General features: G+C 55.8%; 1 protein-coding gene and 1 pseudogene across 5 annotated transcripts; both read right to left on the bottom strand.

The window, feature by feature from the left end:
• Positions 1–4,214: 4,214 nt before the first annotated feature.
• PDLIM4 (PDZ and LIM domain 4) lies at positions 4,215–17,653 on the bottom strand. Of its 5 annotated transcripts, XM_023532014.1 has the most exons (8): positions 14,382–14,461; positions 13,915–14,026; positions 12,646–12,797; positions 8,697–8,778; positions 5,414–5,595; positions 5,052–5,215; positions 4,621–4,738; positions 4,215–4,534 (listed from the first exon to the last, which is right to left on the bottom strand). In XM_023532014.1, exons 3-8 carry the CDS (start codon positions 12,711–12,713, stop codon positions 4,330–4,332), a joined length of 819 nt encoding a protein of 272 aa, XP_023387782.1. In that variant the 5' UTR covers positions 12,714–12,797; positions 13,915–14,026; positions 14,382–14,461; the 3' UTR covers positions 4,215–4,329. The 5 variants fall into 5 exon arrangements, with proteins under 5 accessions (XP_023387782.1, XP_011360579.1, XP_023387781.1 ...); XM_011362277.2 differs by lacking the exons at positions 13,915–14,026; positions 14,382–14,461 and adding an exon at positions 17,561–17,653; XM_023532013.1 differs by lacking the exon at positions 14,382–14,461 and having other exon boundaries at positions 13,915–14,078.
• Positions 12,064–12,182, bottom strand: LOC111741177 (annotated as a pseudogene).
• Positions 17,654–21,768: the final 4,115 nt, after the last annotated feature.

The raw sequence follows: 21,768 nt of genomic DNA, 5'->3' as shown, positions 1-21,768 counted from the left end.
CAGGAGATAGGAAGGCCAGGCAGGAGGCTATTAAGGCACCCAAGGAGGAGAATGTGGGGGCCTGGGCTGGGGCTGGAGCTCTGGAGGCTGAGGGAAGTGGGCTGGTTAGGGATTAGTTAGGGGTGAATGCAGTCATGCCTGCTAACTGGTCTCCTTGCTTCCACCTTTGCCCCTTACAGTCCATTCATCATACAGCAGCCCAAGTGATCCCGGTTAAAACAATGAAGTCCAAGTCATGCTACTCTTCTGGCTTCTCATCTCCGAGTAAAAGCCAAAGTCCTGCCTGTGGCATATAAGGTCAACATGGTCAGTCTTCCTGTCCTCACGTCATCTAATACTCCTAGCCACCTCACTTACAGCAGTCCAGCCATTTCTTCCCTGTTCTTAGGACATACAAGCACATACCTCCTTCCCCCTGCCCCATCTAGGGCCTTTGTATTTCCTGCTCCCTCTGCTTGGACTACAATTTCCCCAGATACCCACACAGAGGCTCCCTCACCACCTCAGGGCTCTGCTCAAATGTCACTTTATCTGTGAGGTCCTTCTAAATTCTTCGTATGAAGGGATCACTTATTCTCCACTGTGATAGTCTATTTATTTCCTTTCTGGCACTGCTTATAATATTTACTTACGTTTGTTCAAAATGTTTTCCTAGTAGGTAGCACAATGCCAGGAACATAGCAGATTCTTAGGAAATAATTAGTTGAATGAGTTAGGTGAAGTTGAGGACGCTGGAGGGAGACAGTTACCTCCAGGCCTTACCTCCCCTTGAGAATTTAGACAATGTGCCAGCTGAAACCAGGTGTGTGAAGTGAGAAAGGTGGTGGGAGGTGGGGAGGCCCAGGATATGTGTGTGTGTGGGGGGGGTTTGTCCCCCACGCCTCCTCCACCACTCAGTGCCTGGCCTGCTGGGCAGGACAGAGGTAGGTCTGGGCCAGGCTCTGACTGAGGAGATAACAGGTCGTGCCAGAAGCACCAGGCAGAGATGGAGGGGATGGGATGAAGGGCATGAGAATGGGGACTACTAACTTTGCCTGGGCATGGGCAGGCCAAGGCTTTGCTCCAGGGGAGGGGATAGTGTTGCTGGGCCTTGAAGAGTGAGTAGGAGTTTGCTGGATAGAGAAAAAGGAATAAAGGCATTTTGAGCTTGAAAGGAGGGTTTGAAAAGGCAGAGTGGCCTGGTGCAGCAGAGGAAGTGAGACCAAGAGGCCAGCAACCTGAGGTCAGAGAGGCTTTAAATGCTTGGCCTATCATTGACCCATCTTGGACACCATCCTGAAGGCCCTGGGGGCCTTGGAGGGGTCCATGAAGCAAGAGAGTGAGAGAATCCTCCGGTTGCCCTGAAATGGTCCCCAGAAATGCTCAGGAGGCAGAACCTCAGACAGAGTGATAGATAGGATGGGGTGAGGAAGACGCTCAAGTCTCTGGTTAGAAGGCCCCAGAGGTGAGGACCTGAGAGAGGGGCAGATTTGAGGACAATAATGAGAATTAGGTCTGGGCCAGGTAGGCTGGGTCACTCTGAGTTGAGGATCCTGGATCTGTGTCTCCTCCTGGAGATTCAGCTGCCCCGTCTCAGGACGGGGACCCTGGGTCACAGAGACATTGTCCCACAGAGACCCTATCCCAAGATTTTCATGTCCACCACATTTGGGCTCAGTCATGGCCTCTGGGCAGATAAGTTGTTTGGGGACTGGCCAGAGGCTGAGCCTTGAAGCACGAAGAGGACAAACCAGCCTGGCAGCTGGGGGCTCCACTCTTGTCTCCCTCACCCCTCACCAGGCAAGGGCTACTATGGTTGTTGCAGTCCTGTTAGGGTGGAGCTGTTTGTCTTGGGGATGCTGATGGTGCCAAGGCTGCTCAAGGACCTCTCAATCTGGGTGGCAGTCTCTGCGGAGGAGGGGGTGATTGCGTGTCAGTCTGGGATTAAGGAGAGCGCTGGCGGTTGGGAGTGGGGAGCGCAGTCTCTGCGGGTTTGAGTCTAGGAGCCGGATGGAGGACTGTGTCCCTGGCTCCAGTGTTTTTCCACCCCATTCCAGCGCCTAAAGGCTCCTATGGCTGTCCGTCATCCCCGCCGCTCCCGCCTATGACCGGGTGGGGCTGGGACTTTGTCAGCAGGCACCTCGGAATGGAGAGGGAAGGGCTGACTCGCCCCGCCCCACCCTACTCGGATGCGGCCGCGGGGTGCGTGTGGGTGTGCTCGTCCGCGCGCGCGACGCCGGGGTGGGGCCTCCTGTCCGCTCCAGGTGGGGCCTTGATGCTCACTGTCTGACCTATCGCAGAGCAGAAGGACAAGGGCGGGGCGGAGCCAGGGTCACCCGCAGGCCTAGGGCGCAGGACTCCAGCCCCTTCTCCTCACCTCACTTTTCAGGGACACCTGCCCACTACCTTAGCCTGTGCTCCCTCGGGGAGGGGAGGAGACGGCGGGAGGAACTATATGGAGGGGATCCTAGCAACAAATTAAAGCAGAAACGCAAGATCTAGGAGAAGAAAACGGAAATAAAAGTACGAGAACGCGTACTGGCGCCTGAATAAACGTCACAGTAAGCACGGATCACAGTATTTCCAGGGAGGAAAGGGGTCTATGCTAGTTCTCACCAAATGACTCTCTAGGCTCAGGGCCCAGTCACGCTTCAAAGAGGTCTGTTTGCTTATTCGCTTCCAGAGCTTGGCGTACTGAATCTAAACCTCTGATAATTGGAAATGTACAGGAATATCCCTGACAGGTTTGTAAATGAAGAACGAGGAGAGACTGGCATATTAAACTCCAAAATAGTAGTAATTAAACCAATGTGATACTGTCACAGGAATTGGAAAATAGATCAGTGGGATAGAAGCCAGTAACAAAGATTCTTACAAAAGTAGGAGAAGTTCCTATCATTAAGAAGTTACATAAGCCTCGGAAAAATGAATAAAGGGTTTAGAGCAATTCACACAAGAAGGATTCCTGGAGGGAGACCATTCTGTTCCCCTCTGTACGCTCAGCTCCCACTAACAAACAATAAATATTTGTTGAGTGAATGCTCGCCACTGGTAATCAGAGAAATGCAACTTAAAGCAACTACATATCGCCTTTTACTTATCAGATTGGCAAAAATGGGAAAAAAATGATAATGCCCTGTGTTGGCAAGAGCGTGAGGAAATGGGTACTGTCGTTTGCTGATGGTGAGAATGTGAACTGATTTTGTAGTTTGCGATAGTACAAAATTGAAAACAGCATAAATGTGCATTACTCTGGGCTCACTGAAAAAACCGGGACTAAATAAACAAGGCAGATAGCTTCCTGTCCCTAGCAAGCTAACGAGAAGATGCATGTGACCTGGAGTCCAGGACGGGTCCTCCGGTGTGAACAGCCGCAGTTTACCAGCTCTGACACCATTTATATGTTTTTAGAGTGCGAGTCTGTACCCACGTGTACAATCGAGCTGTCAAAGGCTCCAGGTGGCCGCACACGCTGCAAACACTAGGCCTCTGAGGAGGGTTGGAGTTTACTCTCGGCTTCGGAGACAGCATGGTGGAGGGTGAGGTCCTAGGAGAGTGTTCTTTTCTAAAATCTTTTCCCCTCTCTCTCATTCTCTCCATTTCTTCATCCTCCTCCCTCCTCCTCCCTCCTCCTCCCTCCTCCTCCCTCCTCCTCTCCACGCGCGCCTACAATACTAAGCGCGCCCCCTGGTGGGAAGAGAGGGAAAGAAAAAGGGGTCGCGGAGGGGAGAGGGAGAAACTCTAAAGGGACAACGCAGAGAACGCCAGGAGGTAGATACTGCCCATGCGGTCCCGGAGCTCTCCTCCCTGAGTCATGTACTGCGGGGCAAACCCTCCTGAGGCTGCTAGGGGCTGCCTTCGCTCATGCTGGTGGCCAGATGGCGCCCTGTGTTCACTTTTCTCCTTACCTTTGCACACACAGTTCTCCACCCGGTACAGCTCTTCCATCCTCATCCCTTGGTTCTCAGCTGACACCTTCTCTAACTCCACCCAGGTCAGACCCCTTGGCATGTCATCACCTTACAGCACCCCAGACGGCGCCTCCCTATGAACAGAACTGCTCCTTGTGATTTCTATCTGCCATCCACCTAGGCTATGGCCTCCTTGACAGCACAGCACCTGTCTTGGCTCGCCCAGTGCACCCAGTGCCTAAAACATGCTTGGCACCTGAACAGAGGTAGCACTTGGGAGCCATGACCTGTGCTGGAGTGAGGCTAGCCATGACACTGACCTGGTCGAGGCTGAGCAGAGAGAGTTTATTAGAGAGGCAGGGGGCAAACACATATTTACACGGGCTGCGCAGGGTCACTAAAAAAAGCAGAGGCAGAGACGGGAGGTTCTGGGAGCGGTTCAGACGAGTTCCACCTTGGCATTGGGGTACACCGCCACCACATCGTAGCCCTCCGGCGGCTTGACCCGCGCCTTGGCGTGGCTCTCGCAATAGAGCCGCTCGTCCAGGAAGAAGTAACCGCGCTGCTTGAGGTTCAGGCCGCAGTCGCTGCACATGAAGCACTCAGGGTGGTACAGCTTGTCCCGCGCCTTGACAATGGTGCCCCTGATGGGAGACCGGCAGAAGACAGCACGTCGGGCGGGGTCAGGGGAGAGCTGAGGTCGGTGGGGAAGGCTGGGGAGGATACTCACACGATGCCGTGGCCGCAGCGGGTGCACTCGGGCAGCCCCTGTAGGCCACTCAGCGGGGTGCCCAGCTTGCTGGCGGTGGGTTTGAGGTTCCGCGGGCTGCCAGGCCCAGACCGCTCCCCTGAAAGCCGAAGTGCGGGCGGCATGAGCCGGGTGCGGACAGACGGAGGTCAAAAAAAGGAAAAACTTCACTTTTGCGGGTGTGGGGCTGGGCCCTGCTTCCAGGACCACCAGCAGACTGAACAGTGGGTTTGGAGAGCTTGGGGCCAGGGGCCGAGGTAGAGGCAGCACAGCTAGGAGTGTGGGAACGTGAGGCGGAGACGGGGGAGGGGAGAATGGCAGGGAGGTAGGGTGTGGGTCGCCAAGGTGGGGCTGCGCCCCCCTTACCCCCGAGAAGCTGGAAGGCAGGTGGGGTAAGGCGGCGGGTGTCTTACCGCCCTCACCAGCTTCCAGCATGCCCTGCAGATAGCGGAAGGACCCTGACTGCTTGGGCTCCGCGGTTGGGAGCTCGGCGGGCTCTCGCAGCATCCTGTATACCTCTGAGCCCAGGTCGATTCCGCAGTCGCGGCTCCGCGGGAGGCCTTTGGCTGGGTCAGTGCTGAGCAAAAGAGATGCACAAAGGGACAGGGCTGCAGTACCAGCCTTCACTCTGCCACTTCAGGGGTCTGGTGAAGTTTCATAGGTCAGAATGTAAGCAGCCGAGACCCAAGGATTAAGTGTCAGGGGTCAGGATGGGACCTGGTGAGATTTAAGATGGGATCTAGGTGTGGCTGCAGAAACCACATCTCAGCACTACCTGTGGGGTGGAGACACTTGCAGGGTGCTCATCTGTGACAGTAAGGTGGCCTCACTGCTGCCGTCATTGTGAGGGGCTGGGAGGCGAGGTGACTGCCCATAAGGAGATCCCAGGCTTGGCCTGCCATCTTCTGGCCCAGTCCCCAGGGCTGAGGGCCGCCTGCTGGTCGTTGGACTGCCATCCTATGAGAGAGAGGGGCCTGAGGCACTGGAAGACCCTCTGGGGTGGGGTCTCTGGCCATTCCTAGTGCACTTCTCCACTACCCTGCTATGCCAGGCCTTTCGTGGATGGATGTTGGCTGGCTACCCCTGCTCTGGCAACTCTGGGCACTGGTGCCCAACCATGTAGGGGGTCTGTGAGGAAGGGCTGAGAATTGGTCCTGGTTCAGCCCCTGCAGAAATGAGAAATGCCGATGGAAAATCAGACACAAAAGCTCAAGTGCCCGAGATTAAGTCTTGGCTCATGAGTCCTGTGGTGGTTCTGCCACCAGTGCCCATGAGGGATGGTGTTAAGGCAGGGCTATCCCAAGGAGCCTTTTAAGGCCAGCATGGCTGGAGCGAAGTGTGTGGCTTCCTTGTAGAGGTGGTCCTGGTGCCAAACCTTACTACCTGCCAGACGTATGCTGGGTACTGGATGGGCCCATGGCCAGGAACACAAAAAAGGAACTCCTGTTCTGCAGCCAGAAAGGGTCATCAATCACTATGTGTCCAAGGTCTTTTGGTGGGGGCAGGCTGAGGATCAAGGGTGCCACTGTGAGGTGAGACCCCTCCGGGCCTGTACCTCTGCCCCATTCCTGCTTGCCAGGCCAAAATGGTGGCCTTCTGTAGGCATAGCAGCTGAGGAGCTGAGACTGGGCCAGGGCTCAAGGCTCCCTACCCTATACCCTACGGCCAGCCTGATGCCCATGCTGTAACATTTGGGGGAGGAGTGCTCTGAACATGAAAGAGGGTGGTACCTCTGTGGGTATGGGTATGAATGGGGTCTGGGGATTTCTGTTCCTGCAAAGTCCAGGGCATGCTGCCCCTAGCTTGCAGGCACGTGCCGATGGCGACGTGAATACAGGCATGCACTCTCTTACAAGTATGTTTATAGAAATACACATGCATGAAGACCACACACACTAGCCAGTCTGCCCACACACACTTAGTCACACACACATAGTTACATATACTCAGAGTCAGTGCTGGTCACCCTGGGGATGATCATGCCTGGGACGAGGCTGGTGGCCAGAGAAGCCTGACTTTAGGGTGGGGCCCAAGGGTCCAGGCCATAAAGGTGGTCTCAGCCTGAGTCTGGGAGGAGACATGTAAATTTCTCCTCTGCTCTGCAGTGTGGACAGAGAGGCTAGGTGGGGAGGAAAGGACACCTCACTTGGGGGAATGAGTCTGGCTTGGACTCAGGCAGCCACCAACACTGGGGCACAGTCAAGACTACAGGGCTTTAACCGGACTGCCCCTGCTTTCTGCAGGCTCTGAGCTGGACAGGAGCGTGGGGAATGGATGGAGCAGCAGCAGACTGAGGGTGGCGATCCCACTTCCCCCACTCCGACAGACAAAGAAAAGGGTCTCTCGATACCCGTGTGGGCCTGCATCAAGAAGAAAACAGCAGCAAGAGACCTTTGGCCCCACTGGGCCCAACAAAAGCCTGAGAAACCCGAGCACTCTCACACATGTATCTGCAGGGCAGGCAGGCAAGGTTGGCCCAGCCTCTAATGGGGACCAGATGGGCCATGGACCATGGGGGCAGGGCCCAGTACATAGGAAGCTTTGACAGGAAGGGGAAGTCAGAGGGACCTGGAAGAAGGGGGCCGCCCTCACCCCCACCCAAGAGGGTGTGAGTCTATTGCAGGGTCATCAGAGCCATGCTCCTCCCATGGCCACCCACATAGCAGCCTCTCTAGGTCTGAACTCAGCGGTTAGGGCACACGTGGTGACCTCGGGGTCTTGGTTTCAGTCTCAGTTCTATTACTCACTAACTGAGCAAGTCACTTCTCTCTGAATCTGTTTCTTCATCTATGAAATGGGGAACATGATGGTCCCTATATCATAAGTTCCTTGTGGGGATAAAATGAGACAGTTGCATACAAAGCGCTTAGCACAGTGCCTGGCACACAGCAAATGCTCGTTGGATGAATGGCTGCCGTGGGTGTTCCTGAGCCCCATCCCTGGATTTCTCCTCTGTGTGGCGCACCTGGTACCACATGCTCCCCCTCTCTGAGTACCCACCAGCTGCTGATTTGGTGGTTGAAGCCTCAGTGGGTTAATCAGGATAATGGGGGTAACTGCTTGCTCATCAGCTCCCGCATGACTACAGTCAGAATGCAGGACACTCAGCTTGGATGGAGGTGAGTGCTGAGTCCAGATGACCAGGCGGCACCTACCAGAGGCCAAGCCCCAGCTCTCTGGTCACCTGGAGAGAGCAGATTGAGTATGCGAGGGCTGCCTGCTCCACCTGGCCTGCCTTAACTCGTCACCTGGTTCTCAGCTTAAATGCCACCCTCTCCAGGAAACCTCTCCTTGTCACTGTCCCTCCATTTTGGGCTGTGCCAAGTGCCTCCTGCATTACCATGAGGCCTGACAGAAGAGTCCCCCATAACCCTACATGGAAGGTGGGCCTGGAGTTCCAGTTGGCCCTGTCATATTCGACTTAGGGGTGCGTGCCAGGGTACCTTGTCATGTCTTAAGGCCAACTGTGGTTTTCTCCTCTTCTGATGGCTCCAGCTGGGCCCACCCTCCACCCCACTGCAGGCAGAGCAGTGTGGGACAATGGGCCCTGTGTCTGTGTTACTGAGGATACAGGCTTGCAGGGGCTGGGTGGGGGTGTTTCTTTCACCACCCATAGAGCTCATGACCTTTTAAGTATAAAAGGCGGGCAGCAGCTGACAGGCTGCCCTGTTGCTTGTGGAAAATCCCTCTGCTTCCATCCTGAGCAGCCTGGTCCTTGAGGAGGTCAGTGAGGGAAAGTGCGGGGGCAGGGGGAGCTGTTCTCCAGGCCCCAGCCCGCCAGGCCCACTGGCTGTGAACCTGAGGTTGGCTTCAGCCAGGTGGGTGCCCAAGGCTAAGATGAAACAGAAGAGTACCCCATTGCCTGAGGTCATTCCACAGCTTGAGGTTGTCCCCCACCCTGCCCCCAACCCTGATGACTTCCTCCTGGTCTGGCATCACTGGGCACCACAGTAAAACCCAGTTGGGTGGATGATAGTTCTGAGCCAAGGCCTGACCCTGTCCTTCTCCACCACAGGCCTGGACTCTCCGCCCTGGGCTTGCTCTGAGTCTGTACATACCTGGGCCTCAGGGTCGATGTTGATCCTGTATGCCTGAGCCTTGCTGTCTTCTGGGGCACCAGGCCAGCTCCTGCCTTCCGGCCTGTGGCAGAAATTAGGATGGTCAGATATATCTGCTTACCATGCCCACCAGGCCTGAGAACCAGGACCAAGAGGGCCTGGGCTCTAGGTCCAGAACCATCCAGGACCAGGCCTGGCACCATGCACGAAGAAGGACACCAAACCAGTGCTTTCCCCTGCACTAGAATGGTGCCTGTTGTGGCAAGGAGACACAACTCTAGATTTGCCACTGGCCTGGGATGGGGCTGTGTGTCACTTCCCCACCAAATGTTCCATCCCCATCTGGTCTGACACCTAGAGAGGAAGCTGTGGCTTCCCCACTTTCCCGTCCCCGTGGCCCACAGAAGATCAGCAAAGAGGGCCAGCTCACGGCAGGGGGAGCCAGGCCTCATACTTCAATCAGCTAGGAGCACATCCACTCATCCCTCTTCTGTTCACAGCCTCCGGCTGGGCCTGGGGATCAGGCATCCACGAGCTCTGGGGGAGGTGGAATGGAGGCTCTGAGGGGGAGTGCCTCCCTCCTGCTGCTGCCAGCAGAGTCATCACCAAGGTCTGCCCAGCCCAGATGGGAAACAGGCCATTAGGAAATTCCTACTTCACCATAGAAACCAAAAGCCAAACACCACTCGGGAGGGAGAAAAACATCATAAACCTGCCATAAGCAGGGCAGACAGAGCTGAGAGACTGCAGGCCTGGGGCCCAGTCTTGCCACTCAGTAGCCCAGTGAGAAGGTGGGCCAGGAAGGTGCTCAGACCTTGGACTGGCGGGTGGATGTGAACTGAGGCTGGTTAGACCAAAGGGGAATAATGTCCCCCACTCCACTCACTTAGCACTTCCTCACCTTCACACATTGCTTGGCCCGCTGCAGGCCATCTCTCACCCCCAAAGCCTTCTGGAGGTCTGTGGCACCAAAGTTCTGCCAGGGCAACACCATGCGCACTGGCATCTAGCTCCAGCCCCCTCAGCCAGGCTTCCAACTCACAGCTCTCACTGTGGCCTCCACCCACTCAGAACTCCACTGGGATGAACTGAGAACATCTCATGTGGCCGTTTGGCCTTTTACTTCCCTGAAGTTCTGCCCAGAAGAGAAGTACGAGCCTGAGGTCTGAAGGTCAGAGGACACAAGGTACCCAAAACTATGGGGGTGACTCAAGGCATCAGATCAGATCATGCATCAGCCTTCATCCCCAGGCCTCTGTTTCAGGCTGAGTAGGTGGCTCTATCTGCCATCTTTAAGCAAAATGACAGCCAAACGGGTAGGCTGTGCATAGGCATCTTGTACCACGTGTAATGGGCAACAGAGGCCCCACCAGAGGCACCAGGGCTGGACCTAACACCAGAAGGGTCCTGGACCTACAGAACATTTCCAGAAAGTATGGGTTAGCTTGAATTGTTGGACACCTGGCTTTGAGTTCCAGATAAAATGAGCATAAGCAGGGAAGCTGGGCCTTTACTTCACTTTTCATCCCATGGAGAAGTCTGAGGAGGATTATGGCCCTCTGTACACAAGAGGCCAGGCGAGGAAGCTGGTCTGGGTAGAGCTCGTGTTGGGGGGCCTTTGGGGCCCAGGCATAGCAGGCAGGATAGAGAGCAGGGTCAGAGGCCTTGCAGGTGAGAAGGTGCCCAGGAGAAGAGATACTGGCCCAGAGGGTCAAGGTGGCCCCAATGTCTTGATCCCCCAGAATCTGCATGTGTGAGAATTGGGGATAGAAAGCTGGAGGAAAAGACCCCAGGTTTTCATTTCAATTGAACAAACCTGTTATGTCATCATCACTCAATCCTCAGATCACAAGACAGTCCCCATCATGAAATTGAGAAAGCTAAGAGCTCTGAGATTAAATCACTTGCTGAAGTACAGCAGTTCCCAAGTGCAGAACTGGGACTGGGACTGTGAGAGTAGAGAATGTGTTTGCAGCTGCCCCATGGCCACGCAGCATTTGGGGGCTGAAAAGCCCAGGGTGGAACAGGTCAGTGGACCTCTGGTTCCATCCATACCTGGATTGGAACAAATGACCAGGGAAGGGAGGAAGGAAGGAAGGGGGCCCTCCATCCTGCCCCCATCCTGCCACCCCGCCCTGACATCATTCCTCTGGGAACCTCCTGACTCAGGCCCCCTGTGAGCCTCCCCACCCCCACCCCAGCCCCACTACTGCCAGGGCTTCCCTTGTTCAGCCACGAGAGTCAAGGCTGGAGGTGAGTCAGGGCCCAGGAACCCAGCCAAGTGGAGCGGCCTCAGAGGCCACTCGTGGGCAGAGCAGAGCTGATGTTTCCCTGGCCAGCTTGTACCTCAGTCTGGGAGAGGGTGATGATGTGATCCTGTTTTATGGAGAAGGAAACCCAGGCTCACAGAGGTCATCCGGGTACCCAAGATCCCACAGAGTCTGGATGAGGATCGGCTCTGCTAAACTGCCAGGCTGAGGCCCCCTCACTGTGGGCCAGGTGGTGTGCACAGGCCCAACACCTCCAGCTGGACCCACTTAGCACTGAGAGCACAGCCAGGGGCCCTGACTCCAACCTGCACCCAGGCCTGGGCCAGACACAAACAGGGGCTAGTTCAGAAGCCTTCCCACCATGTTTGATGGCTCTGAGCGGATGGATCACCCCCTGCCCTGCCAGCTCTAAGGCATGGTTAGTTGGGTTGTGGTTTGGGGAGGCTTTCCCCACACATGTCCACAGGGGGTCGTGGAAAGTCCCTTCGAGCAGTGGCAGAGTTCAACAGTTATGTCTGACTTCTCTGGATCCAGGCAAGACAGGAGGCAGGGAGATCGCACTCAGCCAGGACCCAGACAACTGCCATCAGAGCTGAACAGAGACCCAGGGCCCAAGCACGGCTGGGGATGCCCCAGGTGGACCTTTTACCCATCTTAGACCATCTACAGGGCATAGAGAGAACTTGGTGACCCCCAACCCCCTCTTCAAGATGGGCTGTACAGCATTACACAGTCCATGGCATCCAGATTTAACCAGGACAGAGGCATGGACCATAGTGGGGGACAGCTGAGGCAGAGCAGCTGTGGGGCTGGTAGGAGAGGTCAGCTGCCAAGTAGAAAGCGCGGTCTCTGGGGGTGGGAAAGACCTGAGGTCAACTTGTGCTTCCCAATTCCCTCTCTGTGTGGCTTTAAGCACCTTCTAGTCTTTCTGAGATTTGGTTGTCTCTTCTGGAAAGTGGGGAATATTAGGTTTTACCCTATTAACTTGGTTTGAGAGTTCATGTATTTATTTATTTTTTTAGGCGAGGCAACTCTTGGTCGATCTCACAGATTGCAAGGACCTTGTCAGCTTACAATGGCTTATTTTTTATTTTTTACGCCTACAGCACCTCGTCTTCCTAGGTGGTCTCTCATCCAAGTACTAACCAGGCCCGACCCTGCTTAGCTTCCGAGATCAGACGGGATCGGGCTTGTTCAGGGTGGCATGGCTGTAGACTGGTTTGAGAGTTCAATGAGGTGTTGGACAAGAAATGGAAATGGTCAACAAGCTGGTCACTCAGGGGCGGGGAAAGGACTGATGTCGCCTTCCGCTCCCCCCGCCCCCCACCAAGAGGCTACCCAATGTCTTATTTTAGCCTTGATTTAGGGCTGCTTACCCCCTGCCATAAGTCCCTCAACACACTTTCATCTCTGAGTTAAAAGGAGGCTTCTTCCTTCTTAAGCAACCCCTGTACCTAGTACCTGCCAGCCCTCTGTGAAAGCACTACTCCTTAGGACTGGGGTGCATCTACTTCCAGCTGCCAGTCTGTACTCCTGGGTCACAAATTCACATCCACTTCCTCTGAGGCAGAGAGGTTGTGTGAGGCTCAGCTTACCCAGGATGTTGGCCACTCATAACATCCTCCCCTTAAATCTCCCCCCGACCCCAATTATCTTGGCACAGCCTGTCCTATTCATACCTGCTCACAGAGAGTGTGAGGTGGTCGTGGCAGCCTTTGATGCGGTTCTGAGCCTCCAGGTGTGTCATGAGCTCTGTGCTCTCACCATTGATGGCCTGGATCAGGTCTCCAGGGCACAGGGCAGCCAGGGCAGCCTTGCTGCCAGCATGGACCTGTGGATGGACAAGCCAGATAGCTGGGCATTCGTCATTATGTGGCCTTGCTGCAAGGTTTTGCTTTTGCCCCTCCCCCCTCAGAACCTGGTCAGTGTGGCCCTGGTGCCAACATAACCTGTGCTAGGCAAGCCAAGACACTGGTTGAGTTCTCATGTGGCCTTGCTGCAGCTTTTGCTCTAAACATCCCCAACTCCAGCACCTGGAGGCCTGGTGGGGTACGAGGGCATGTGAGAGGGGCTTCCTCTGACTTGGGACAAGTGGGATGTCATTCTTACAACCTGTGTATGTGCGCAAAGACATGCAAGGGAACAGAGAGACACGTGTGCTCCTAGATACATACAAAACATGGACATATCACAAATACCCTACAGAGACAGTGCCCCACCCAGCCAGACCTTACAGCAGCCCCTTGACCCACATTCAAACCCTTAGTGACCTTTGCTCCCTACTTGTTTCCTCTCATCCCCATTCACATTCGCTTCCCCTCACACTCACCTCCACCCACCCACACTTTATTCAGACCACCTGAACGTCCAAGAGGTGCCCATGGGCACCATTTATCTCTCACCTCCACACTTCTGCAGATGCTGTACCTTCTCCCTGGAACATTCTTTCCTTTGACCTCCAACCCTAATTATCAGCGTACTCCTCCTCATCTTTCAGGGCTCAGTCTAGAGAGGCCATTTCCCCTGGGAACCCCCTGCCCCAGGCTCTCATGTACCCTGTGCATCCCCACACCACTCTGTTCCCTTGACATCATTAGTGCCTCATTCTAGGTCTGTGTCATCACCTCCCCAGGCACAACCAAGGCCACCTACTTCCAGCTGCCAGTCTGTACTCCTGGATCACAATTTCACATCCACTTCCTCTGCAGGACAGGCACTCACTCAGGCCACCCCAGTGTCACTATTGACCCCAGAGGGTTCAGCGGTGTCCATATCTGGAGCCTCTTATAATTCTGTTCCCTCGATAAGGGCCACATGGGGCTGGGGACAGGCTCATAGGGAGGCCTGAGTAAGCAGTCCAGGAGAAGTCAGGCAACAAGGCACCCTTCACCCTGTCCCCAGTCCTGGCACAGCCTTTGGAAATATACTGTAGCCATCCTCATTCTTACCCAGCTTCACCAGTGGTGCCTGGCTGTGGCTCAAGAGCTGCCAGTGATCCTGTTCCTATTGGTGGAGGTGGGAGCTTCTGGAAGCCCAGCCAGGCTCAACCTAGCCAATTATCTGTAGAAAGTGGACAAAGCCAAGGTGCTGGCAGCTCCTTGGCTGGAGCCCTGGTATGGGCACTGCCTGAGCTGACCTGCCCTGAAATAGGCTGGCCTGAGGAATGTTCTTTGGGAACATGACACCCTCAGCCGCCAGTCACCATTAATGTTCACTCACAGGGCTTGGGCACCTGCACAGGCCTGTCCTCCTGGGGGTGGTGCCCGTTTGGCTCCATCCCACCCCTCCCCATCAAGGCCCTGCTCCAGGCCCCCTCTCCATCCTGGATACCTTCTCTGTGACATGACCTGGGCTCAGTGCTTTAACATAACTAGCTCTCAAGCTGGTTATGGTAAAGCGGCAACCTCTCAAGCACCTGGTGAGACAGAAGTGCTCTCATCCCTATTTACAGACAAGAAAGAGAGGCCTGGAGGAGGAGCATCTCACTCCAGTCCCCACTGGAGGAGAGGAGCCTTCTTCCTCAGGGGGGTGGCTAGCTGCAGGATGATTCAGCCCGCACAAGGGCGCATTCAGGCCTCTGTGGGTGGGGGAAGTTCTGGAAAGCAGAGGTGGCTGAAACTCTGCCAGTTCCACTAGCCCAGAGAGTTCTGGTCAGAGAGGGCTTGAGGCCAGGAAACGGTGACTCTCCCAACCACCTTTCCATGTATTGTCTCATTAATCCCCAAGGCAAGCCCATTTGCTAGATGAAATAACCAAGGTTCAGAGAAGTACAGAAAGACAGTCAACTGATAAATTGGAGTTAGGATTTCAATGCAGGCCAACTTGTTCCAAGTGCTATGATCTTAACCACTGTGTGCTTCTCTGAAAAAAGGGAGGGAGGGGAGAGAGAGCATCCCTGGGGAGAGAGAGTGTCCCAGGTAGAAGGATTAGCATGTATAATGACTCATCTTGGGGAGAGAGTAAAAGCAGGCTCCTGTGGCTGAAGCATCATTAGTTAGGAGAGAGTGGAAGAGATGAAGTCGGAAGGACAGGGGCCAGACCTGCAGGCCTTGTAGGCCCAGGTGAGAAGCTGGCATTTCTCCTGGGTGGATGGGAATGATGGAGGGTTCTAAGCAGGGAAGTCACAGGACAGTTGAATTCAAACCAATGCTGCTGGCTGCTGAATGTGGGATAAACAGACAGAAGGAAACGAGAGGGGAGCAGTGGGTCAGCTAGGAGGCTGGGGCATGAACCAGCCCTCTCACTGGCAGCAGCTACATCCCCAGCCCCTACTCCACTTTGCCCAGCCTAGAAAGTCAGGTGCCATATTGTTCCACATGATCACAGCAAGCTCCAGTCAGGCCTGGATTCCTGTCCCTGCTCTGCTTCTCTGGGTACATTACCTTAGCCTCTCTGAGCCTCAGTGTCCCCATCTATAATGTGAGGCCAGAGGGAGTTCTTAGTTCTAAGGACTGCTGTGAGGATTATCTGAAACAATTAGGGCAAAAAGCTCCCAAAGGGATTGGGTACACGGCGGTGCTCATTCCAGGCACCAGTTGCTGGGGACCAGGGACCAACACCCTTTAGGGTGGGGCCTGGAACACTGTGGATGCTCCAAAGCCAGCAATGACCACAGTTTGTGGAGAAGAAGCCCTGGACATTGTTCTTGGGGGCTCCCTGAAGCTCGCTGAGGTTGCCAGGCAGCCAGGCTCCTCCCTATCTGAGTGTGGCTGTCCTCACTGGGTGGGGGAGGCTCTGGAAGCATGGGAAGGCTGTGTCTTGAACCCCCCTGGTGAGGACACTCCCACTTATTGTCAGTATCTGCAGACCTGCTTTTGAGGTACCTGCTGGGCAAGCTGTGGCCTGTGCTTCCCCAGCCCCATAAATCACCCCAGATCCCACCCAAACCCAGGCTCAGCCATCCTGGCTCCTCAGGACTGAGCTGCTGCCGCGTGACTTTGGGGGACAAGGGGAGTTCTTCCTGGCAAACGGTCTTCCAGCCTGCCTGCCTGTCTGTCTGCCTGCCTGCCTGCCTGCCTGCCTGCCAGGGGCCTGTATCCCAATCAGATCCAAACAAGGCCGCCGCCGCTGCTGCCCCTGTGACGTGTGGAGGCCCTTCCTCGGCGGGCAGGCAGCCGCGTGGGCAACAGATGTCTCTGCTCCCTGCCGCCTGCGGCCGTCAGCCGCCGCCACTGAGCCTGTCAGCGGCCTCACGCCCAGGGTGCCTGGCCTCGCCGGCTGGCCTAGCGCCCCTACCAGCCGGCCTCTGCAGTCACACAGGCAGACACAGACACTCACGCACACACACCCAGCAGGTCTCCCTCAGAGAAGTAGAAGATGAAAGGCTCCCGAGTGTGTTAAAGGCCTATCGCACTCAACCCCAGAGACCTGGTGGTGTGGGGTGAAGGCAGATGTGGGAAGCCTCCCAGGACAGCTGGGCCTGCCTGTCACCCTGGTCCCAGAAATGGGATTTCATAATTCCACGCTCTACTGGGTGCCCACACCCCTCTCAAGAACTGGAAAGAAGTGTCTGAGAGGCCAGCCAGCTCAGTCTAGCCCCCACAGTGAGAGGGGTGGTGGGGGGGGGGAGCAGAAGGTAGGTCTCAGTTCCCCTAACACAGGCCCCTAACGAAAATCAAAGCAGCTGTGTGGGGGCAAGGGATGGCTCTCAGATGGCCCCAGGTCCTCTTTTCCCTTCCCTCCAGCCTGGGAACCCCCAAGCCCAGAGCCTGGGTTCTCTCCTCTTCTGTATTCTACGCTAGGACACCCTGGGGCAGAGTCTGGGTCCCCTCTCCTGGCCCTTCAAACTACAGGACCCCAAGGCTGGGCCAGGATCCCATCTTCCTCAGAATAGGCACTCGTTCTGACAGGGCCAGAGTCCTCTCCTCTGTTCCTCTGTCCTCCTCAGATTAGTCACTCCGCAAGGTTGTGCCCCCTCCTCTTCCTCTTCTGTCCTAAGCTTGGGGCATGCATGGCTGTGGAACCTTGAGAAACTGGGCTGGGGGTACCCTGGCCCCTGGCCTTGTGTTGCCTTGAGGGGAGAGGTCTCACAAGCTCATAGTCAAGTCTCCTAGCCCTGGGAATGACAAAGTCCTCCTGGTCACTTCCCCTTAGGTCAACTGAGGTCACTAATGAGAGACTGACTAAAACCAGAGTGGGGAAGTGGATGGATCTTTCTCTTTTCAGGTTCAGGGAGAACCCAGGCCTTTCTGGAGTCCCCCAGCTCTGTGGCAGGCCTCCTTGTCAGGGGAAGGGAACTCTCAATCATTTTGCCCCAAATCTTCAGGCTGGGATTCGTCTAAGCAGTATTTCTGGGCTTCTGTAGATCTGTCCAGACCCCTGGCCCATGACTGAGGTCCTTCCCTGGACTACAGTGACACCCCCCAAAAGAGGCCATCTGGGAGGCTGGTGTCCCCTCCAAAGGATAGGACAGGCAGGCCTAGTCGGAGGGAGGATGGGGGTTGGGGCGACACTGCCCTGCCTGGAGGCCTCCTCTACACTCTGTGGGTCACCCAGGTCAACCCTTGGCTTTCAAGCCTCAGGGACGTTGGGAATCTGGGTCCGAGTCTCAGATCTAGGACATCCCCCCTCCCAACCTGTGGCCACCGGACTCACCCGCGAGATGGTGAGGGGTGCGCTGAAGTCCCGGCCGCCCACCAGGCGGAAGCCCCAGGGTGAAGGGCCGCGCAGAGTCACGGAGTGGGGCATCGCGGGCGGGAGCCGCAGCCGGAGCCTGAGCCGGACACTGAGGAGCCGCCGTCGCCGCCGCTGCCGCCTGGACGCCGCGCCCCGCCCCCCGGCCCGCCCGCTCCCGGACCCCCCTCCGCCGGGCCCCCGCCCCCGCTCCCCGCGCGCCCGGATTGGCCCCGCGGCCCGCCCGACCCTCCCACTTCGGGGGGCTCTGAGGACCCGCCCCTCAGCCCCTCCGCCAGCTGCCTGACACCCCCTCCGCGTTCTCCAAGACCCACGAACTGGGACGGCCCCGACGTCCGGGATCCTGTCCTGGCCTGCGCTCTACGGGCCGTGGACCCAAACCGGGCCGCAGAAGCCCGGGCATAGGCCCTTTGAAGTAGCTCCTACGAGGCGGCGCCCTGGCCCAGGGACGGCCCTGATGGGGGATGGGGCCGCTCCTTGCTCAGAAACCTCCTCAAAGTCCTAGGAGGCGAACCTGTGCCCCCACCCCTCGGTGTGGGGGTGTCCTCGAAGCGAGCACTGATGGGGACCCCTGGGCCTGAACAGGCCTGGGTCAGGAACACAGACCCAGGATGACAGCAGACAGTGCCAGGTGTGGGGGTGAGAACAGGAAGGTCCTGAACCTCGTTTGAGGAGGCCTGGAAGGCAATCTGGAAGAGGTGACTACTGACTTGAATCTAGAAGCAAGGTGCCTTGTCTTGTCCTTCCAGGTGTCACTGCTTCCCCAGGGCACTCAAGCCTTCTCTGGCTACCCTCTCTTTTCAGGCCATCTCCCTGTCTTCACAGTCCCCTCCCTTCCTCCTGTACAAAGAACTCGGTTTCCCCAGACTTTCTGGAAAAGTTGTGGGTATGCCACAAGATGGAGAGTGAAATATTTGAGAGAGTGGAATTGTGGGCAGCTTTTCACTTGGGTCCCTTCCCGGTCTTCTCTCTACGCTCAACCATTGTCCTCCAGGGGCGTCCTTGAACAACCTTTGCAGGTGCTGTGGCCTGAGGGCCCAACCTACCACCCTCTGGCTCTCCTGGATACTTTGTGTCTGGCTACATCAGGGCATCACTGTTTGCTTCTCCAAACCCTGAGAAGGTCCCTAATTTCGCCATTCTTGACAACATTATGTGCCCTCTTGGCCGAGTTCTGGTAACGCTCTGTCCTTGGGAGGCTAACAGGCTGTGGTGTGAGATGTGTCCTGTGAGATCTCTAACACCCCCCCCAAGAGGACGTCTGCTTGAAAGGCACAAATCTAGAGTAGTCCAACAAGGGGGGGCACCCTTCAGGGTGGAACATGAGTACCTCTCCGAGAGATGGGTGCTGCTGTCTGTTGAGCTGGCAGAGAGATGTGAGTGATGTGTGTGCAGCAGTGGTGTGTATGGTGGGGGTATCCATATCCACAGAGCATCAGCCATTGGGCACTCAGTACTGTGAGATGGAGGTTTCTGCTCAACTCTGCACAGAGTTGGACTCCACAAGGACAGAGTGGAAGGGCCAGCAGGAGAGTTGTTCTACATGGTCTCTCAGAGGCCGTTAGGTCAGAGGCTCCCTAGGACTTGCACTTCACTGAGTGACATGGAAAGTGGGGCACCCATCACCCATCCCTGACTGTCGGAGGGTTAGGTGCACAGCATGGCTGGGTGGTCAACCACCTCATTTAGACTCCAAGACATAGTGAATGTAAATGGTGCAGAGCTTTGCTGTGGGGAGAGGGGGCCTCAGAATCTGTGGAAGTTCCTACCCAAGGCATCTCATGGTGGATTCCTGAAACTTCTCCTTAGACTTGCTTCCTTCTCCCCGCTTACACACCCCTGAGAACTGCCAACTGCCTCCTCGAAGTTCCTTCATTGCCCACTTGTTTACTTTTGTTTGGGGGGGTGCATGTCACTCCCTCCTGAATACAGCTTTCCCAGCCCTTCACATCTCGGCAGTATAGTCTATCTCCGAAGGCTTCTCTCACAGGGTCGAAGATGGGGATGGTGTGTGGAGTGGCTCATCTAGAATCTGGCACATAAACTTGCCTATTTCATTGTACAGTTTCCGGGGCAGTTCCAGGGTCCATGCCAGTCATCTCCTACAGTAGGTCCTTGATGATGTCCTTGACTTGAGAGGACATCAGAAGCCCACTTCTGACAGTGCCCTCTCACAAGACATAGGTCTGGGCCCGGCCACGTTCCCGGAGACTGGAGGCAGCCCTTCTTAGGGGCCACACTGTAGGCTCACTCCTGAGGTACCCTGCTCCAACCTTTTCCCATTGCTTTCTCCAAGAAACCCTCAGAATTTTCTTTTTACTCTAATTGGCTTTGTTTCTGGGGGATTGCTATGTTGCTGTATCCCTATCATGCTGGGGCACCAACTCACAGGCAGTTACATGGCCTGGGAGCCCTCTCAAGGTGGACATGGTGGCGGCTGGGTCAGGCCTCATGCCCACCTTAGTTGTTCATTGCGCACCCCACTGGGCATCTGTGCTGTTGGATATAACCAGACTGCCTGTTTCATACATTCTTTATCCATTCAACGAAGATGTATTGTTTTTCATATGCCATCACCTGTGCCTGCCCAGGGCTGGGGTCGAGACATCCACAGAGGCAAGGGCTGTGTCTGTCATATTTATTTATGTTTCCTCAGCACTCAGCAGAGAGCCTGGCACACAGAAGGTATTAAAAACCATTCTCTATTAACCATATTATCACTGTTATAGGAATTACTATTTCAGCTCACCCCTCGGCCATAGCCCAGAGAGAGGCAGGGAGGACGTGAGGGGGCCTAGGAGGGGGAAGGCTTCAGCTCCTGCTGCTTTGGAGGCCACACCCACACCCAGTGGCTTTGTCCTTCAGAGGAGCCCCAAGTAGTTCAGGGCACTATGCCCAGCCACTCTGTGTATGGCCAGGTCTGTCCAAGGTCAGGAGAAACCACAGCTCTGTTTCCTCAATGGGTTGGCAGATTCCAGCAGGAGCAGATGCCCTTGGGAGATGGCCTTGGGGCTGAGCCTAGGGGGAAGGGGAGGAAAGGGCTGGGATAGGAACACCCTTAGGGTGAGGGTAAGGCCAAACTAGGGGACAGCTCAAAGGTGGAAGCAGCCCTGGGTGGAGGGTTTGATGAAGATAACGGAGCAGCCCATGAGGATTCCTTCCTGTGTGGTGCTAGGGGCTGGCCAGAGAGCTCAGACACTGCCCTTCCCCACCCTGGCCCAATGACCAAAGGTCTCTGGGTTGAGTCCGCCCCATTTGGGCTCAGCCCCTTGGGCCAATACATTCCTCTTTGAAGGCTCAGTGCCCTCCTCCCAGACAACAGCCTGGATTCCAAGGGGATTGGAACCCTCGATGCGGTGTCCCCAGAGGATGCCCAGTCCAATCCAGGGTCCCAGAGGGCAGCCAGAGAAGAATTTAAGAAGACTCCATTTCAGTATGGCCTGTCTAGCCAAGCTCCAGGTCCCATAGCCTCTGGCCACCCAGGTGTCTATTATCCAAGAGGCCTACTGGTCATGGCTAGGAGCCTGTGAATCTGTGGGATGAAGAGAACAGCAATTTGGGACAGGGTTGGATGGAGTGGGGCTGTGCAGGCTTTCTGCAGGGCTAGGACTTGGCCCTACAATGATAGCAAGCCAAGGAAAGCCCTAGGCAGGGTTTGGGGGGCTCTGAAAGGGGTGGAGGCAGCAGGGGCACAGGGACCAGGGTAAACTCAAGGGGAAGGTGTAGTCTGGGAGGTGGTGTAGTCTGGGAGGTGGGTTGAGGGCTAAAGCCCCACATATCCTGGGACTGGGATGACAGGACTCAGTCAAGGAGGCAACAGAGCTGGCCTTTGAGCTGTGTGTTTGGTACAGCAGAACACACAAGGGAGGGCGTGCCTGTGACAAAGGGAGTTTCCCAGCTCTAGTTTTGTGCCATTCAATCCCTCAATAAACATATTTTGAGTGCTTGCTGTGTGTCTAGCCTAGACTTGATTAGCTAGCCTTGGAATTGTGGTGGGAACACCCCACACTGCCACTACCGTGCCTCCCTTGGGGGGCTGAGAGGCTAGAGGCTCTAGAGGGAGCCAGTCTCTGAGGGTCCCAACAGGGACAAAGCTGATTCTGACAATTGGAGCCTAGTTACTGGCCCTGAGCTAAATTTCAGGGCAGACAAAAAAGCAGAACCAATTC

This window comes from Pteropus vampyrus, unplaced genomic scaffold (genome assembly GCF_000151845.1).
Source record: "Pteropus vampyrus isolate Shadow unplaced genomic scaffold, Pvam_2.0 Scaffold74, whole genome shotgun sequence".
NCBI lineage: Eukaryota > Metazoa > Chordata > Mammalia > Chiroptera > Pteropodidae > Pteropus > Pteropus vampyrus.
This window is presented reverse-complemented; position numbering and strand designations above follow the sequence as displayed.